The 17,302-nt window shown below is 43.6% G+C and overlaps 3 protein-coding genes across 3 annotated transcripts; 1 reads left to right on the top strand and 2 right to left on the bottom strand.

Annotated features, from left to right (window-relative positions):
- Positions 1-662: 662 nt before the first annotated feature.
- LOC118315609 lies at positions 663-4,784 on the bottom strand. Its single transcript, XM_035643031.2, has 2 exons — positions 4,652-4,784; positions 663-3,773 (listed from the first exon to the last, which is right to left on the bottom strand). Exon 2 carries the CDS (start codon positions 3,644-3,646, stop codon positions 2,006-2,008), a length of 1,641 nt encoding a protein of 546 aa, XP_035498924.2. The 5' UTR covers positions 3,647-3,773; positions 4,652-4,784; the 3' UTR covers positions 663-2,005.
- A 1,832-nt stretch (positions 4,785-6,616) lies between these two features.
- mterf2 (mitochondrial transcription termination factor 2) lies at positions 6,617-10,725 on the top strand. Its single transcript, XM_035643032.2, has 2 exons — positions 6,617-6,665; positions 8,036-10,725. The coding sequence occupies exon 2, from the start codon at positions 8,069-8,071 to the stop codon at positions 9,194-9,196; it is 1,128 nt and encodes a 375-aa protein (XP_035498925.1). The 5' UTR covers positions 6,617-6,665; positions 8,036-8,068; the 3' UTR covers positions 9,197-10,725.
- A 2,270-nt stretch (positions 10,726-12,995) lies between these two features.
- On the bottom strand, positions 12,996-17,077 carry zgc:153031. Its single transcript, XM_035643404.2, has 6 exons — positions 16,914-17,077; positions 16,321-16,370; positions 15,853-15,958; positions 14,663-14,789; positions 14,020-14,135; positions 12,996-13,597 (listed from the first exon to the last, which is right to left on the bottom strand). The coding sequence occupies exons 1-6, from the start codon at positions 17,018-17,020 to the stop codon at positions 13,507-13,509; spliced, it is 597 nt and encodes a 198-aa protein (XP_035499297.1). The 5' UTR covers positions 17,021-17,077; the 3' UTR covers positions 12,996-13,506.
- Between the last annotated feature and the right edge of the window lie 225 nt (positions 17,078-17,302).

The raw sequence follows: 17,302 nt of genomic DNA on the forward strand, positions 1-17,302 counted from the left end.
TTGCATTGACGTTCTCAGTCGACTGAGGAAGAGCTGCTCTGTTTTTCATGTGACGCTAATGCACGAGCGTCACAGTCATTAAATGTGTGCTGCGGACCACGATGTTCGACCCCATAGATCCAAATGCAGATGTCACTGTTCCTGTTGAAACACTGGCCATTGGCCTGGTCTTTGTGACTGCGGCCACTCGTACTCTCTTCTCTTAAAGTCACTCAGATCTTTTCTTTCTTGTCTGAATCAACTGGGCCTGCTCTGCGTTTTTATTCATGCAGCAGAGTACGCTTGGATGTTAACTCCGCACTTATACCATGCTTAAATTTCTCATCCGTCGGTATGTGAAAAACTGTTGTGCACTTTCTTCCTATGAGAATAGCACAAGCAGGACACATGGGTTTGTTCATGTTTGATGTGCAGTGTGGTCGGCTAGGTGGGGGAGAATCTGAGCCAGCTTTCCTCGCCCTGTTGTGACAGAAGAACGGTTTGAGTGGCCTCCCAGTTGATAACTGAACAACCTGTTCACCGCTGCAAACTGTCTCTTAACACCTTGAGTAAATGGATAACAGTGGCAAGAATGTAAGAATAAAAACGTGTCTTCTCCTGAAGACGTTCTTACGGCTGCACAAATCAAATTCAGATTACATGATAATGAGCCATTTTCCAGATTCTGGTTTAAAAATATTTATTCAGATTCGTGTGAGCTTGTTACAAAAGAGACTTGAAGCAGCGCCTCAGTCTCCCCGAGTGTGACACCAACGACACCCGGACACAGTGGTGGCTGCTCATATTTTGTGAAAACATAAGACTGCACACCCCTCACACAGTCAGCCAGTTAGCAACGCATATAATCACTTCATACACTGTATCCCATTTTGTGTTTTGCAAACACAAACTGCGATATGGGATCAATATCTTCACTCTGCGGCGGACTGCTGCTTAACTTGCTCAGTACGCAGCCACAGCAGATATTGATTTCCGTGTAGTTAATGTGTGTAGTGTTGGATGAGATAGCTTAAGGTATAGAGAGCATGCACAACAGAGATGTCAGACACTTAAACATGTGCATTTGTCGTGTGCAGTGTTTATTTGTTCAGTCTGTCTTTCATTGTCAGAATGCACATTGCATGCAGCCTTTTGGAATTATCAAAATAGAAGTGACAGCTTGAGTTCTTACCATTGATTTTCTCTTTGGCTTTTCATATATCTATATATATATCTATATATATATAGATAGATATATATATATATATATAGATATATTTTATTTTTTTTGTACATTTGGAAAATGTGGTAGCTAAAGAGCCAGATATTTCTACCAGGAAAGTGTGAAGACCAAAAAGGAGCAATTATTAAATTTGCCGTTTACAGTATCTGGTGCACAGAAACATGACACAGAAACATAAACATTCCTCTGAACAAAGTTTTCGGAGCCGTGCCAATAACATTAACATGAACCGTCTCTCTGCAGTTGCCCCTCGTTACTTCCATGTGCTGCACAGCACAATGGGATGGCAGCGGAGCTTTGGGTACTTTCTGGCAGTGTCGCTCAGCCTTATTGGCACCGAACAATCTGTTGACAGCAGAGAAACCCGACAGGTTTCTTTAGTCATCACTCACTGACACACCACAGCCATACCATCAGATAAGTCCGAGACATTGTGTACATGGCTCGCACTGAAGGACACGACATCGTCCATTTAAAAACGGAAGAGACACTTTGTGGAAGGACAGCAATGGGGAATGTGGACGACTTTCAGTCACAGGCTAAAAATGGAAAAGTGAAAGCAAAAACAACATTTTAATAGTTTCCACTCCAGCATTAGTCATTAGCACCTAAGATTAAGAGAAGGAAGGCAGCATAAGCACAAAAGTTAAAGTAGAAATACGACCATTTCATATGCGCTAACTGGGGAAAACAGTTGGACAGAGACATGATTTGTGGACATGTTTCGTGGCACAGTTAATGTCAATTGGATGTAAAACGCTGAAGCTACTTCGGGAAAAGCTGTTAAGCACCACATTCATCACTGGTTAACCCCTGGGTACAACGGGGATCCTCATTCAGGTTAATGCCCTTGTCCGCATTTAGTCGAGATGTTGCCCTTCTTTTCTTGACTGCAATCCCCGCAGCGATCGCTCCAACCACCAGCACCAGCGCCGCCACTCCTGCCCCCGCCGCATAGGCCGCAACATTGGAGGCTGCCGACGGGTCAGCTGTGGGGCTGGCGTCAAGGTTTCTGGTCCCTGGTTCAAAGGTCGCAGACTTGATTAGTGTCACGACGGTCTCCTGTTTAAGAATGCACCTGTGTGTGCTGTCCCAGTACGGCTCATCACCGTATTCATCAACCTCTGTGTCTTCCCCATTATAGTCATATTTGAAATCATCATCCTCCAGGAAGATGGGGCCCCCGGCGGCTAAGACAACACACCAGTACACCCCTGCATCTTTCATCTCCACGCTGGAGATTGTGAGCAAGGATCCGTTGTTGTACACAGTCACCCTGCCCATCGGATCCTCCAGGCCGGGAACAGTCTTGTCGTTTGAGTCATGGATAAGTTTGTATTCCCCTGACGTGTCGGTGTGGTACCACTGCACCCTGTGGGAATCATCTTGGCTCACTTTGCATTCCAGCGAGAAGTTCCCGCCTTCGAAATCAACTTTGTCTTGCATTTTCTTTTTGGGGCAAAGTACCAGCAAGTACTGCAGCTCGAGTGAAGAGGAGATGCACGAATATTCCCCGCTATGCTCATCGGTGACTGCAGAAATGATCAGCGAGAAGTCGCCTGATTCGTCACCAACCGAAATGGACACCTGACTGTTCCTCGTGCTGCTGCCATTGATCTTTCCCAGCGGTGTGTCCCATTGCTGGTTGTTACCGTCAGAGGGGCACTTCAGCACCACTCTGTCGCCTTGTGAGGCAAAAATGTCCTTGCTCTCAGTGTGGTCTGGTAAATACATGTTTTGGAAACTGAGGCAATTCTTACCTTCGACCACAAGACAGTGAAAGTGCTGACTTTTCTTCAGCACTCTGTTGTCAAGCACGAGCAGAGCCCCTCCGTCTCTGACCTCCACGACACCCTTCATCTCCTCCACCAGAGGCTCCAGTGAAACGCTGCTGTCGAGGAAGCGCGTGAGCTTATAGAACGGATACATTTCATGGTACCAGTGCACAGAGGTTCCCTCCAGACCTGAGGAAGTGCTGTTGCACCGAAGCTCAACCGCCGCAGCTCCCTCCTTCACAACGATCTCCTCCGATTCAACCTCCTCGTCGCAAACAGAGAGCTGCTGCGTGAGCTGGCTGACAAGCTTCTGGTTCTGCCAGCATTCCCGTCTGTACATCCCCGAGTCCATTCGTGTGAGATTTCTGATCTGCAGCCCGAGCAGGTGATGATGCTGGCTGAGGCGGGCACGATCCTGCAGGTCTGCAGGAGGTGTGCCGGCCGTGTTGTTGGCTGAGGAGTTTCCGAGTAGTTGGTCTCCCTCCGGAAAAGATCTGTAAACGGCAATGTAATCCACCCCGAAACAATACCCTATCTCGATCACGCTGCCCTTCGCTCTGAACACGGGCTCCGGCTCCGGCTCCTCACCGTGGGCCTGGTGGAGGAGCAGGAGGACAAGCAGAACACCAAGACACCAAAGAGAGGTCATCTTGTCTGACTGTCCATGTGTTGGTGCCACTCTGGGAAGTGTGCGTACAGTAAGCTCGTTTCCCTCTATCCACTGTTGCTTGTCACTTTAGTTCCACCTCCAGCTTGTTCCCTCCTCTTCCACAGACCTACACCAACACAGACGCAGGAACAAACATGAATGCAGATGCACAAAGACAGACACACACACACACACAGGCGTACAAAGGCCAAGTTACTCGAGCGGGAAGTAATGCATCAAAGTCATTAATTCAATTGTGCCAAGTCTGAAACAATAAAATGGAGCCAAACAGATACAAGATAAGAATAAAATAGTTATGATTTTGGTTGTACATTGACAATGTTGATGTGTAGTTGGACTGGTTTTCCCTCGGCTGTGGGTGTGGTCAGTCACCATGCGAGGACGCTTGACAGCAGTTAAAAGGAGTGTTCATGTGCACACGGGCTTTCGTGGAGATTACGTGCAAAGCAAGCATGATTGCACATTTGAAAATGCGGGCAGAAACATATTTTGTGTACCGCCGTGCTCTTATTCAATGAGCACATTAATCTGAACTGAATCTGGGAAGTGTCAGGTGAAATGTTCCTGCATTCCGGCAGCTATCATTACACTTTCTTTTGTCACTGAGGCAAAACTCCCGAGTTCACACGGTGATCTGTGTTTCTAATAGTGGCCTCATAAGGTTGCCCTTTGCATGACAACAAATCTCTGATAACCATATGTTTTGTTTTCATATCATGGTTTACTAAATTAAATGTGAACTCAGATAATAAGTTCACATAAAATATTTTCCTAATATGTCACCAGGAAAAACAATTGTACAATAATAACTGAACACAGCCGAAGGGACATTCCCGAGTTCTTGTGAATAGCACAAGATAACAGCGCTACTCTGATAACCAATATGTTTTTCTGACAAGTGTAAATGTCCAGAGTTAAACACGAACTAAATCAAACCGCACGACAAGGAACTGACAATAGGAAAAAATAAATAGATGGTTAAACCTGTTTTTATAGAATGTGAAGCAAATCAGATATGTTCCTATGATGTCAGGTCATCGCTCTGTTATTCCAGTCCGCATTATCAAGAACTACAGGCTTCTTGTGCCTTCTTTCTCTCCCTCTCTCTTTCAGTTGCTATTCAGGTTGTAAAGTCTTGTACCTCGCTCTGGTATTTAGGTGACTGATAACATTGCCTGGGGAAACCCTGTACTTAAGTCACCTTAACGGGAGAGGGGGTCACGTGGGGACGTTGGTTTTATGTGGGGGAATTACACCGTTTGTTAGACGTGAAGATCATAGCCAAGCAAGACAAAGGTCAGTAAAACTGGTGGGCTGTAGAACACTGTCCCCTATGTGAAGGAGGGAGATGGTGAGATGATGATCCTGGATAAGAAAGTGGACAAGAGTAGTCAGTCTGGTGGTTCGTCACATGATTTTGCCTTTGACTTGAACTGTTTCCAAATTTTCCTATAAATCGTTCACGTCTCGCATTTTGCCTTTGTTTATGTTGCTCTCCGACGTCTGGTCGCTCCTCCCCATTGTCTCTCTCTCACTGATGCATTTTTTCTCTGAGCACTGGTGGCGAATGAGCTGTTACCTGGTTACTGTTGCTTCTTTCATTTTTTTTTTTTGTTATGCGTAAACATAACAAGTCACAATTAATGCAATATGTGGCTATATGTCTTTATTTCAAGTTCAGGTAAGTTAGATATCCTACACCGGCTTTTGTCTTTATTGACGGTCAGTGGAGAAATAGAGAGAGATGGACGGAGAGAGGGGGGATGACATGTAGCTTGATCGGGTGAGCTGCCGCTGTGCCTGGCCTGCTACATCAGATGGACTCGACATGAACCCACAGACTCTCTTTCCATCGTGGAGGGGATCATGTTGGATCTAAGATTGAAGGATTCTCCATATTGCCAATTTCCATATGTGGAGTTGATATATACCTTTGGGTTCCATCTGTGTCCATTTTACTTTGCCAAACACAAATTTTCTCAGTGCTTTTGTTTGCATTTGAATCTCGATTCCTCCTTTCCCCCTCTAAATCCCTGCTTATGTTTTAAGTTCCTCATTCAGTTCATAAAGAAAGTGGATGAGCAAGGCAGCGTATATATGCTGATTGCATGACCTCGCTTAAACCCTTGAGGGAAATATTGAAAAGGTTGACTGCAAATAGATGGGTTAGGGTGAGTGACGCTGCTTATACTCTTCAGGCCCACATGTTGTTTCATATCCCTGCTTCCCATCTGTAAAGTAACTTGATCCCCCATGAAATAACTGGGACACGATCCGTCTGAGAGGCACAAACTGTTGATAAAATCCCTATCAGTGCACTCTGATAACCTCCTCACTCCTGTCAACATACTGGGTATTAAAAAAAGGGGGAGACGTGCCAACCTGTTTTTCTTCGAGGCGTATCATCTGTTTACTAGTACATAAACTATAATGAACCCAGCTACCCACTCAGCAGCAGCAGCAGCAGCTCCCGTGCTGCTGGGGGAACAGCTTGCGGGAGCTGGTGATCAAGCATCATGATTAAGCACCAACTGCGAGAAAACTCTCCGTGTGTTCAGTCCAATTCAGCCCTGTGCTGATTGCACTCATTGGGGCCCCCGTATGCTGCAGGGTCTGGAGCTGCACCAACTTCTGTTTGAGATACAGATTTTTGCCCCATATTTTTTTTTAATTATACCGGACATATGGGGTGCAATAAAAAGAGCAGGAGCTTTTTGAAAAGGAGGGAGGAAATTGGGGCAATGTGGGCATAAAATTAAAATAACACATCGACGTTTCTTACACTCTGCATGTTACATTTATTTTTACTTTACTCCCCGCAAAAGAAATGAATGCCTTTTCAGGTGAATTACAGTTGTTTGTGCGGGATCACTCGCCACCACTGGGTGACGCTGTGATTTAAAAAAAAAGAAAAAGGAAAAAAGACAACACTAAAAAACAGTAGAAGAAGAAATCAGTTTTCATAACAAAACGTCACATCCTCTGACCGCAGGGAAAGGTAACTCGTTTTCTCATAAATGTGTCCGCATTCTTAGAAGAAATCAGCTCATATTTTTACATATTAATTTAACGATGCGTGACTTTTTAGTTTGTTAAATCTATATGGTAAATTACACGATATCCCGTGATGCCGGCGGTGTAGCGCGGCTGCTCCTCCTGTAGTTAGCTAGCAAGCTACATGCTTAGCATGACTTTTATTTTGAAATCGTTGACCTGGTGTCTTCAGTCAAACGGGCAACCTCTGGTGAGATGTTAAGATATAAACACTGAGCAATAAAGTTGCAACCAGATATCGCCTCTGCCCTGAGTTTTTTGACTTTTTTTGAATTTGACTCCTGAGTGACAATGGATCATTGATCGTGACGAGTTGTGCTCGTGTTCTCCCACTTTCCCCTACGGAACATCTGGCAGCATCTGGGCACAGTAAACCATTATCTGATGTTTCATGCTGTTGACCTGTCACGATGAAGGCAACAACAACAACAACAGCTGGAAACTGCCTGTGTCAAAGCAGGGATATTAAATTACAGAATACATTAAATAAAACACACTTAAATTGTCAGATTGACAATTTTTGAAATGATGTGGGCAGGAGTCTAAAGGTATTCTGTTGAAAAATACATAATGCATTTTTGCCAGTGTCATTTAATCTATCTTTATAATCTATCTTTGTATCTATTTTTTCTTGGAATTTCAAACTAGTAACTTGAGCCAGACCGTTGTATCGGTTGGTATATATTACTATCAGTGTTTGTGCTTGCTGATATGATAACTTTTATTTTACAGAATATACAATGCTAAAAATATGTTTTCATTTGATGTAAAAAAAATGAATTGAAATTCAAGTTCTTTATATTTGGTTGTATTAGTGCTTTTTTTTATCTATAGTGGAATCATTGCCAGTTGTTTTTGTTTTTGTATTGGAATGGTTTTTTTTGCTCCCTAATATCGGTATCTAAGGCTAACCCTACTGACCAGGCTCCATCAGTAACACTACCCTGTTTGTTCACATTACTCTGAGGCAAACAAGTTTCACAAATATCCCCTGGCTGTGGATAATGTCGGCAACATATTTTAGTGCTGGATAAAATTAATTTGGCTAATAGAACAAAAAATATATTGTCAGTGTCCTATCTTGAGAGAAGCACATGACTGCCTGCTTGAAATTTGTCCTCACAGAGCGGCACCACATTTATAACAATTAAATGATAAAGGTTGGAATTGAGTGTTACTGTCTGCTGAAGGTGTCATATAAACTATAGCTCTTTATGCTCCTTAAGAAAGAGAAGCTTGTATTTTTGGTCAGTAGTCATGTTACCTGTCTGCTTGGTTGTCACCCACTGCCGTTCCTTCTTCTCACTCCCTCAGGTGAGTAGCAGCAGCGGCAGGACTTTGTCACCAATGTTGCACTTGATCTCGACGTCCCTGAGCCTCCGGTGCCGACATGTCGCGGCTCTACCTTTACACCTCAGGTTATGTGCGACGCTGATTTCAGGCGAAAACCAGCAGACGGTGCAGGCCCTCTACGATCTCTCTGTGGACATCCAGAAGGTCCGGAAACTTAAGGGCTGGGTCCTGCATCAGAGCACGGCCTACACTAAAGAGGTATCTTATCTGCTGAAGGACATGGGGGCCCCGGGGTCCATAATCTCCAGAATCTTAGCCGTTTATCCAGAGGCAGTCCTCTGTCATCCGGAGCAGATGCAGGCTCAGAGGGAGCTGTGGATGACTGTCTGCCCCAACCAGAAAGAGCTGGTCGGTATCATTGAGAAATTCCCCGCCTCCTTCTTCACCTCCTCCAGCCACCATGACAACCAGCGACACAACATTGCTTACTTCCAGAGTTTGAGCCTCAACAAGCGAATCATCACCAAACTCATGGCCAGTGCTCCGCGGAGTTTTAGCCAGCCAGTGGAGCGGAACGAGGTGATGGTGTGCGCCCTACGGCAGGCCTACCTGGAGCTGGGAGGGGAGGAAGCCAACGTGAAGGTCTGGCTCCAGAAGCTGCTGAGCCAGAACCCGTTTGTTCTCCTCAAGCCCCCGGAGGTGCTCAGGCGGAACCTGCTGTTCCTCAGGGACGTGGGCTTCAGCACGGCGGAGCTCCTCCACCTCGTCTCCAAGCTTAAGGGCTTTGTCGCCGAGCTGAACCCAGACAGCATGCGCCGCAGCCTGGCGTACTCCCAGGACACCATGGGATGCTCCGAGGCAGAACTGCGGGACATTATCCTCAACTGCCCCGCTCTGCTGTACTACCCTGAAGACATTCTGGCCGAGCGCTTTGAGGCGCTCCTCCGTGCTGGGATCAGCATGTCTCAAATCATGGACACTCCAACCGTCCTGGAGCTGACCACGCAAATAGTGGATTACCGCATCCAGCGACTGAGGGAGCGCGGCTACGATGTCGGGGCAGGAAGTCTAGAGGTGCTGAACGGCACTAAGAAGAACTTTGAGGTGAACTTTGGAAAACTACAGCTACGTAGAGAGAGGCCACTTTTTAACCCCGTCGCCCCTTTAAGAGGAGATGACTGACGTGGGTCGTATGGACTAATGCAAATGATTTTAAGACGGAACTGGATGTAAACAGCACTTGTGCTAATTTATCTATAATATGTCAGCATCAGATTAAAGTGTCTTAATTCTAAAAGGTGCAACCACTTCTCGCATGTCCGACATGTTTATCCTCGCAGTTAAATTTAAACAATAAACAAAAAAACACAATGATGCCATTTAACTTTGACAGTGAATTGTGACCAGAAAAAAACAGCTGACCTCAAAATGGCAAAACTAACGGGTGTAAAGAGACTGACCTCAATTCTGCTCTTTTCCGTCATGTATTCAAAACCGTGCAGCAAAGAGAATCTGTTTCCTGCTGCCAAAATTTCCAACCTTGTGGGTGGAAAATTGATCACATTGGAAAACAGCTTGAGTCATGTGGGTGTTTTTTGGGTTTTTTTTTCAAGCCCTGGTTTTCCTCTAATTAACACCGACTGCAAAAATATATCATTTGATTTTTTTCACTTGTAGTTATGACGAAAATCGGACCCTGTTGATCAGTGAGTGTGATGGTATTACACAAGAAAAGCAAAAGAGTTGTGGATGGATATGTAACGGCTTCCCGCAGCGATATCAGAAAGTGAGACGAGTGAAGTGGGCTCCTAACGTGTCACTTGTTTTTGGGGAATTCGTAGTCCCTTCGCCAAATAAAGATTTTATTGCAGCTGGTTTTAAAAGTTACCTCATAACAACAACAGCTTCACATAAAGCGCTCCACGACACAAAGTGCGTAATGAGAGACACGCTGACTTTTATGTCTATCAAATGTATTACCGAGGACAAACGAGGCGTTTAAAACCATTTTTATTTACTTCCTCTGCAGGAGTCACATTTTCACACAGTGTGCTTGGCAGCGCGACTGTTATCCTTCGGGGAGGAAATCTAAACTGTGTCTCAGATTTTTATTGATACTTTTGCAGATGGAGACACTTGATTATGAGCTATTTCACTACAGAGGTGTCTCTTCATTATCATTTCAAATGAATTCAAATGTTCCCCACAAGATGAAATAAAAAAAATAAGAATGGGGGTTAAGTTCCTTGTGGTTTAGTTGAACATATTTTAAAGCAGCTGAGCTTCAGATTAGTTATGCAAAAATTGATCTTCCATTATGTTTGGTGTTGTTAATAAGGTTTTCATGTCTCGTGTGTAATATGGATGAGTGCCGGTGTTTCTTTTAAAGTAACATGCAAAATCAATATACAATCTAACCGAGCAGTGTCTTACTATAAAAGAAAGGCAACGTAAATTGTTTCCATATCGTTTTTCGAATGCGTGTCAATATTTGGACGGCAGCGAAAGCCCTTGAACAAATGCTCAGGAGGAGTTTTCAGTGGAAGGGTTAGCCAAGACTTTGCGCCCCAAGGTTCCCCGTCGCGCTTGTAATACAGATGATGTGGGTCAGAGCAAAGAAAGAAGAGAGAACTTGTGTGTGTCCAGAGGGGAGAAGGAGGCGGATGGGCGGCGCTATATATATATATATATATATATATATATATATATATATATATATATATATATATATTAACAACTTCCACTTCCCATCTGCTGCCGCCTGCATCACTCAGCGTGGTTCGCGTAGCCATGGCAATAGCCTCTGGGCAGATGATGCGAGAAGTGAGTGCATCTGGTAATGAAGTTGAGCTCGGCACAGGTGGACACTTGGCTAGAGTTCATTTTCCAACCATTCTCTAACGTGGAGCCCCCGAGGGGCAACAACAGAACCTCAAGTACACTGCAGCTGACATACTGAGGGTTACCGATTTAACACGCACAGACACACACACCAGTGACAGTTACACCAGTGCTAAAGAAACAAATACAAGGAGTTAATCAGGATGAATGAGGGGGGATGAGGCAGATGAGACGAGGCCTCAGCTGTACATAAAATTGCAGCATCACCTCTATTTCTTACCCAGCATCCTCCTGCCGCGTCCAAAGCTGTGCTCTTGAATTGCAGAATTGAGAAGCCAGAGAGGTTAACAAGAGTGCGAGTGTAAATCTCCCTTCGTGATCTCAAACATGACACTGGATTGATATTACACGCGCTTCAACATGTCGCCCAAATGGGTCATTTCTCAACAGAAACAAATGACGTGTGCGATTAAAAGATATGATTTCCAGCTTGAAGACAGATTTTTGGGCGACCACTGCTGCCGTCAATATTTCTTATTGAAGACAGTCAGTGTAAGTTAAGATTAGGTTTAAAAGAATATTCTTCAAAACCAGCTAATGTACTGTATACTTTTATATATACATATATACTTCTTATTGCAACTTATATAGCCACCTTTGATTCGAATAGTAAATTAAACATCTCTTTAACTGTTCACCACAAAAAAAATACAATATTTAGAAATATTGATTTTTTTCCCCACAGCCATTTACTTTGTGAGTTAGCTTATAAAAACACTTTCAATGGTTATTTGACATCATTTGTCAATCTCAACTCACCTGTGACCTGATGAGAAAACACAAATATTGTGAGCTATATATATACAGTATATAGTGCTGCTGGGGGTAAAATAAATGTCACGTTGATGGACGTCGAATGCGCAGAAGGTAAATAACTTATTATATTGAACATTGCACCTGAGAGCCACAGCGCAGACTCATCCGTCACCGCTGTGCTCGTCACTCGTCGTGGAGGGTTCACTGCGGTTCATTGTGTTCATATCATATCAGCGGCTGGCAGAATCGTTCGTTTATTCATTCATGACTGATCTTACGATGCCGCTGACCATTTAAAAAACACTGTTTGTCAGTGCCCAGAATACGCCTCCGATTCAAAACTATGACAGAAATAAATAATTTTGTTTTTTTTACCAAACACATTTTGACATATCACTGAACATAAATGATGATGATGATGATGATGATGGCTCAATTTCATTTTGCAGCTTTAGTCTCAGGGTCCTTGCAATGAGCATGGTGCCTCAAACGTGCCTGAGCTCCAATTGTAAACATTGTCAACATTATTATCAGTCAGTGTTCTTCCTGCTATGATCTGCGGTGTTTCATTGCCACAGTGTTTATGCTCATTACCTGGTGAACTGGCCTCGGATAGCAGGATATTTTTCACCCCTGTGTGTGTGTGTGTGTGTGTGTGTGTGTGTGTGTGTGTGTGTGTGTGTGTGTGTGTGTGTGTGTGTGTGTGTGTGTGTGTGTGTGTGTGTGTGTGTGTGTGTGTGTGTGTGTGTGTGTGTGTGTGTGTGTGTGTGTGTGTGTGTGTTCTTAGGTTCACTCTATAAGATGTCAGAGGCTTCTTTAGTTTTATTGTTGTGATCTCTAGTCGTGTCAGTATATTCAAGGACAACATTTACAAACAACATGTTGTCAAGTCTTATGTGCAATAACTATCACACTGTATATTTCTTATGTATCTATATTACATGTTTCCCTTCTTTTTTACTGATTTTTTTTTTTTTCACTATCCCCTTTGCTCCTGTAATATGACACATTTCCCCATAGAGGGACTAATAAAGGATTATCTTGTTATCTTTAAAGGTTCTGACCTTTGTGTATGCACGTTTCTTCTTCCATACAACGTTACAGCACAGCAGTCAATGTTACGTGTGTCTTATTCAAAGTGAAACTAACAACAGGAAGCTGTTGGTTATGATGAAAAACGACCCACAGTAAACAGGTAGTTCTTTCTGTCCCTTTTTCCGCTGTAATGTCTCCATCTAGTGGCCAGAACGAACATGTACAACCAGAGGAACCAGCAAAAATCGGATTCAAAATGAAGAAAAATAAACTCACACAATGTCGGTCGTTTGGTTTCTTCATTGGTTTATTTGGTGAAAAGGAGCAGTTAAATATGTTGGGAGCATTCTTAACCTCATCAAATGAGAGGATCTATCATGTCTCAACATCTATCCACAGTATAAATGAAAAGAAATGTCATCATAGCATCAAAACAAAGAAGTGGGATGATTCACTCATAATCTCTGACATCTGATACTTGGAGCACGGTTTGTCATTGACGTCGACGTCTGACAAGCATATTTTCCATGCAGCTGCAATTTTACTGTGGAGTAGCGCTCGACAAGGTGATGGTAGATGGTGGCAGGAGATTTTTTCCTTTCTTTCTACCAGCTGTGACCAAAGCAATGGGTAAAATAATTTTAAGCCTTAAAACAAATAAATACTTGGATTGACAAATTGGGACTGCTGTTAAAGCGTCTGTGCTCACCGTGTTTCAAGTTTTTCATTGATTCAAAATAGAGTAAGGTCATATTTTCGGGGGGGGGGAGGGGATAATATGTCGATTTCCGCAGTGTTATCTAAATGGCATCACTGATCTCTTTCTTGAATACTTGGAATTTGTACTGAATGCCGTTCTCCTCTTGAATGTCACTCGGTACGTGAGGAAATCTTAAAAAGAAAGAAAGAAAAAGTGTGAGTTCATTTAAGGGCAAACAAGTTAAGTATATCATGCATGTAATCTATAAACAATTTAACACTGACAGCTTACTTCTTAAAATTCAGTGTAACAGAGGTAACAGTGCTTTTCAAAATAATGTCACAGCACTGGTGGAGGTCAGCAGATTCTTGTGGTCGGACAGAGAGAGCCATTGTTTGCTTTGTGTCAAAGCAAACACGGCTCTCATGGGAAGGTAGGAAGGATGGATGTGTTTGAATGCAACAATGTGCAAAATAAAATAAATGTGTTTTAAAAGAAAAATCCCTCCGTAAGTTCAAGCAAGCACCGTGTAATAGCAGCAGGCGCAAACTTGGGGCCACAGCTTCCAGGTCGAGACGCACTACAATGGTTAGTAGATGAAATGGACACTAACCTTTCCTGTAATTTAAACAGCCCTCTGTCGAACTCGGGGAAGAAAACGTCGCAGTCGAATTCCGCCATGATGTTGGTCAAGTAAACCAAGTCACACCAAGGGTGACCCAGTGCCTCCTGGTCAGAAAAAACAAGAAGCAACAGATATTGTGGATATTAGTTAACAGATATTAACTACAACGGAAGAAGTCTTCAAGAAACTACAAGCAAGTCCAGTTGCTCCTGATTCAGCACCTTCGTGGATACCCATGAGCTGGATAAATGAGAATCTCCATGGACTTCTGCATTGGCTTCACTTTCCAGACCCGGTGACTACGTCCATGTTTATATATTCAGTCTATGGTGTTGCCTTTAAACATATTCCAGAATAGGGGGAGTGGCTTGGTTTCTGGGTTTGGGGGTAAACTCACCTTTGACCCGTGGTCCCCAAACTGGCTAATCCAGGTTGGGGACCACGGGTCGGAGTCACCTTTGACCTCGCGGGTGTTGTGGCCGCAAGAAGGCAAGTTGTTTTAGTCTCCGGGCGAAGAGATGAAAGGAACGCCTTCAAGAAACTACAACCGAGTCCAGTCGGGTCCCCAAAAACTGGCTAATCCAGCCATTCTTTCATTCTTGCCTTCAATTAACTGCGTAGAGGATTTTACCTTGTAGACCTGCGTTCCACCAACAATCCAGATGGTCTCTATCATGTCAGCGAGCGGGGGCTCCGACGCAATGCGGACGGCACTGTCAAAGTCATCACACAAGAAGTGGGCGTGGTCGGGAACCGCGCTGTAAGACAACAGAGGAGAGGGAAAAGTTGTGTGTTTTGGAGAGAGGGAGGGAGATGTCAGGTAACAGTGGAGTCTGTGGAGCAGAGAAAGGCTTGGGGCTTCTTATCCTTAATTACGCAATTACTCAGCTGATCCTCTTCTACGCATTCAATTGGCGAAGCTCGTATCGTGCCGCTCTATCAAAGCTGCTTTAACCTGCCCACTCGCCTCCACCCCAGCGCCTCCTTGTCGTACTGCATCTGACTTTAAATCGATGTCTTGTGTCGTCAATTGATTCCTGCCCTGTTCTGCATGGGGTTTAAATTACTGCCCTTCCTGCCTCAATTTCCATGAAGGCTCACAGAAGGACATCCATGGCTTTCCACGAAAGGCAGGAAAGTCCCAGAACAGAGCCATATCGCCAAACATAACCAATTGAGATTATGGGAATGATTTAATTCTGACTAAAGTGGTCCTGACTGAAGTGTAATGGCTGAAAGTTGTGTTAACTGTTTGGAGCTTAAATGAAGTCTCTATCTCAAAGTATGCTGGCGTAGTTGAATTTCAAGTTGGCGACGTGTTCAGAAGACTTGAACATTCCTCCCGTTCATTTCATTCAGGGAAAAACTTCCAACAAAACGCTGATTATTTCGGAAAAGTACGAAATATATCGGAGAACTAGAGGCGTGCAAAGTTCTACTTGAGCAGAACCTTTTAAAGTTTGAATGGATTTCTGTGATGAAGCATGAATTAGTATGAAGAACCAAACATGGAAAACCTTGGGAGAAAGGAGGAAGAATGCAATCTGTTCGTGAAAGCGAGTTGAGAAACCATGCTGTGGGAAAAAAAACCAAAAAAACATCTTGAAGTCATCACTTTGAAAACGTCGGAGTTGAACTGTCGGGAGCTGACGTGCCTTAAAGCTGAAGAAGCAGAGTGTTGTTGAAGCGGCTGAAAGTTTTAAATGCAACACCCCCTTTTTTTGAACATCAGATAGGCCAGAGTGTATAACAAGCTCACCTGTGTGTGTGTGTGTGTGTGTGTGTGTGTGTGTGTGTGTGTGTCTGAGAGAGAGAAATTACCTCATACTGGTACTCAACACCACATGCAGGGTGTTCTCCAACGGGAACATTGTCTTCGGTTGGGAGAACCAGCACAGTTTGCCCCACACCATCAAATTCATCTTTCCTGAAATGGAAAGAACAAAAAAAAATATTTGACTCTTAACTTCAAACTTCTCGAGCTACTGCAGCTCCCACGTCTCCGATGCCGACATTTATCACAGGATTGGGTGTCAAAAAAACTCAATAGTCCTTGGGTACCAACTGAATCTGGTCAAGTTTGGGAGATAAGAATATTTTACATCATTCATGTTTCGACATATATACTTTATGCAGATATAATACAACTGAGAAACTGTTAATATGTTAAATAACCAAACTTGAACATCTCTTTCTGGACCAATGCAGAGAATTAGATGGCTGACATTTAACGTTACAGCCCTACATCGGGTAACTCTGATATGACATAATATTGATGCTGAGTATTACCTGGTCTCGACACCCTTGAGACAGTGCTCCGATAGTATTGGAATTCAGCCCTGTAAAAAGTCACAGATTTAATATTTAACCGGGCACATAACAGCCAGCTGTAGCGAAGGAACTATACTACTTATAGTTTGCATATGGAGCCAAGAATGCCTTAATTAAGGAATAAGCTTAGTTATGGATTATATAGCTATAAAAACACACAATTTTACTAAACCCAGGGTTCCACTTCACCTCATATTATCACTGGTATCTTCAGGATATAAAACATGTCACCTTGGTGACTAGTGCTGCTGCTTCTTCGACTGCAGCTAAAACTGAGTTCTGAAATCAATTCAGGTCAACCCATTACATGATTAGCAGAAAGTCAACAAGTATTGATTTCATGCCCCCTTTTTTAAAATTCAATTTTCCCCCAATTTCCTTGTCACAGTTTCATCATTGTACATCTATTCAAATGGTGTAAGTGTGCACGTTTAGTATCACGTCATAAGTGGTCTATAACGCACTATAAGGACATTTATGTTGATTGATTTCTAATTTTATTAATGTGAATCAAATACAACAACAACAAAAAGAATAGATGTGAGTCTTACGGTAAGTTCCAGGGCATTTTGCCGTCCTTCCCGATGCCCATGTCGTTGCAAGTGGCCGCGATGAGGCGGACGGGCTTCGTCTGCACTTTGTCCCGGCTCTCTTCCATCTTCTCACACGCGCGAGCGATCGACAAACAACAGACAGTCGAACAGGAACAGCAACAGGATGTGCAAATGAGAGGGATGAAACTCCACAGTCCCCGCCCACCGGCCGGCAGCAGCCAATGAGATTAGACTGGGCGTTTTGTTTTCTTCTGTTCTTTTCTTTTCTTTTCTGGTGCGTTTTAGTTCTGCTGGATTGATTTGAGGCTTCTGTCACTTCGCTGTGTGATCACGCTGCGGCGTGACTCACACAAGCACACAAGCACAGTTTACACACACACACACAC

Source organism: Scophthalmus maximus, chromosome 7, assembly GCF_022379125.1.
Source record: "Scophthalmus maximus strain ysfricsl-2021 chromosome 7, ASM2237912v1, whole genome shotgun sequence".
NCBI classification, from domain to species: domain Eukaryota; kingdom Metazoa; phylum Chordata; class Actinopteri; order Pleuronectiformes; family Scophthalmidae; genus Scophthalmus; species Scophthalmus maximus.

Bases quoted from the DNA above. Each gene is read 5' to 3' on its own strand.
- LOC118315609 (XM_035643031.2), bottom strand. From the start codon at position 3,646: ATGACCTCTCTTTGGTGTCTTGGTGTTCTGCTTGTCCTCCTGCTCCTC.
- zgc:153031 (XM_035643404.2), bottom strand. From the start codon at position 17,020: ATGGAAGAGAGCCGGGACAAAGTGCAGACGAAGCCCGTCCGCCTCATC. The intron at 16,371-16,913 runs GTAAGACTCACA...GACTTTTTACAG, and splicing joins AAAATGCCCTGGAACTTACC to GGCTGAATTCCAATACTATC. The intron at 14,790-15,852 runs GTAATTTCTCTC...GTTGTCTTACAG, and splicing joins GTGTTGAGTACCAGTATGAG to CGCGGTTCCCGACCACGCCC.
- mterf2 (XM_035643032.2), top strand. From the start codon at position 8,069: ATGTTGCACTTGATCTCGACGTCCCTGAGCCTCCGGTGCCGACATGTC.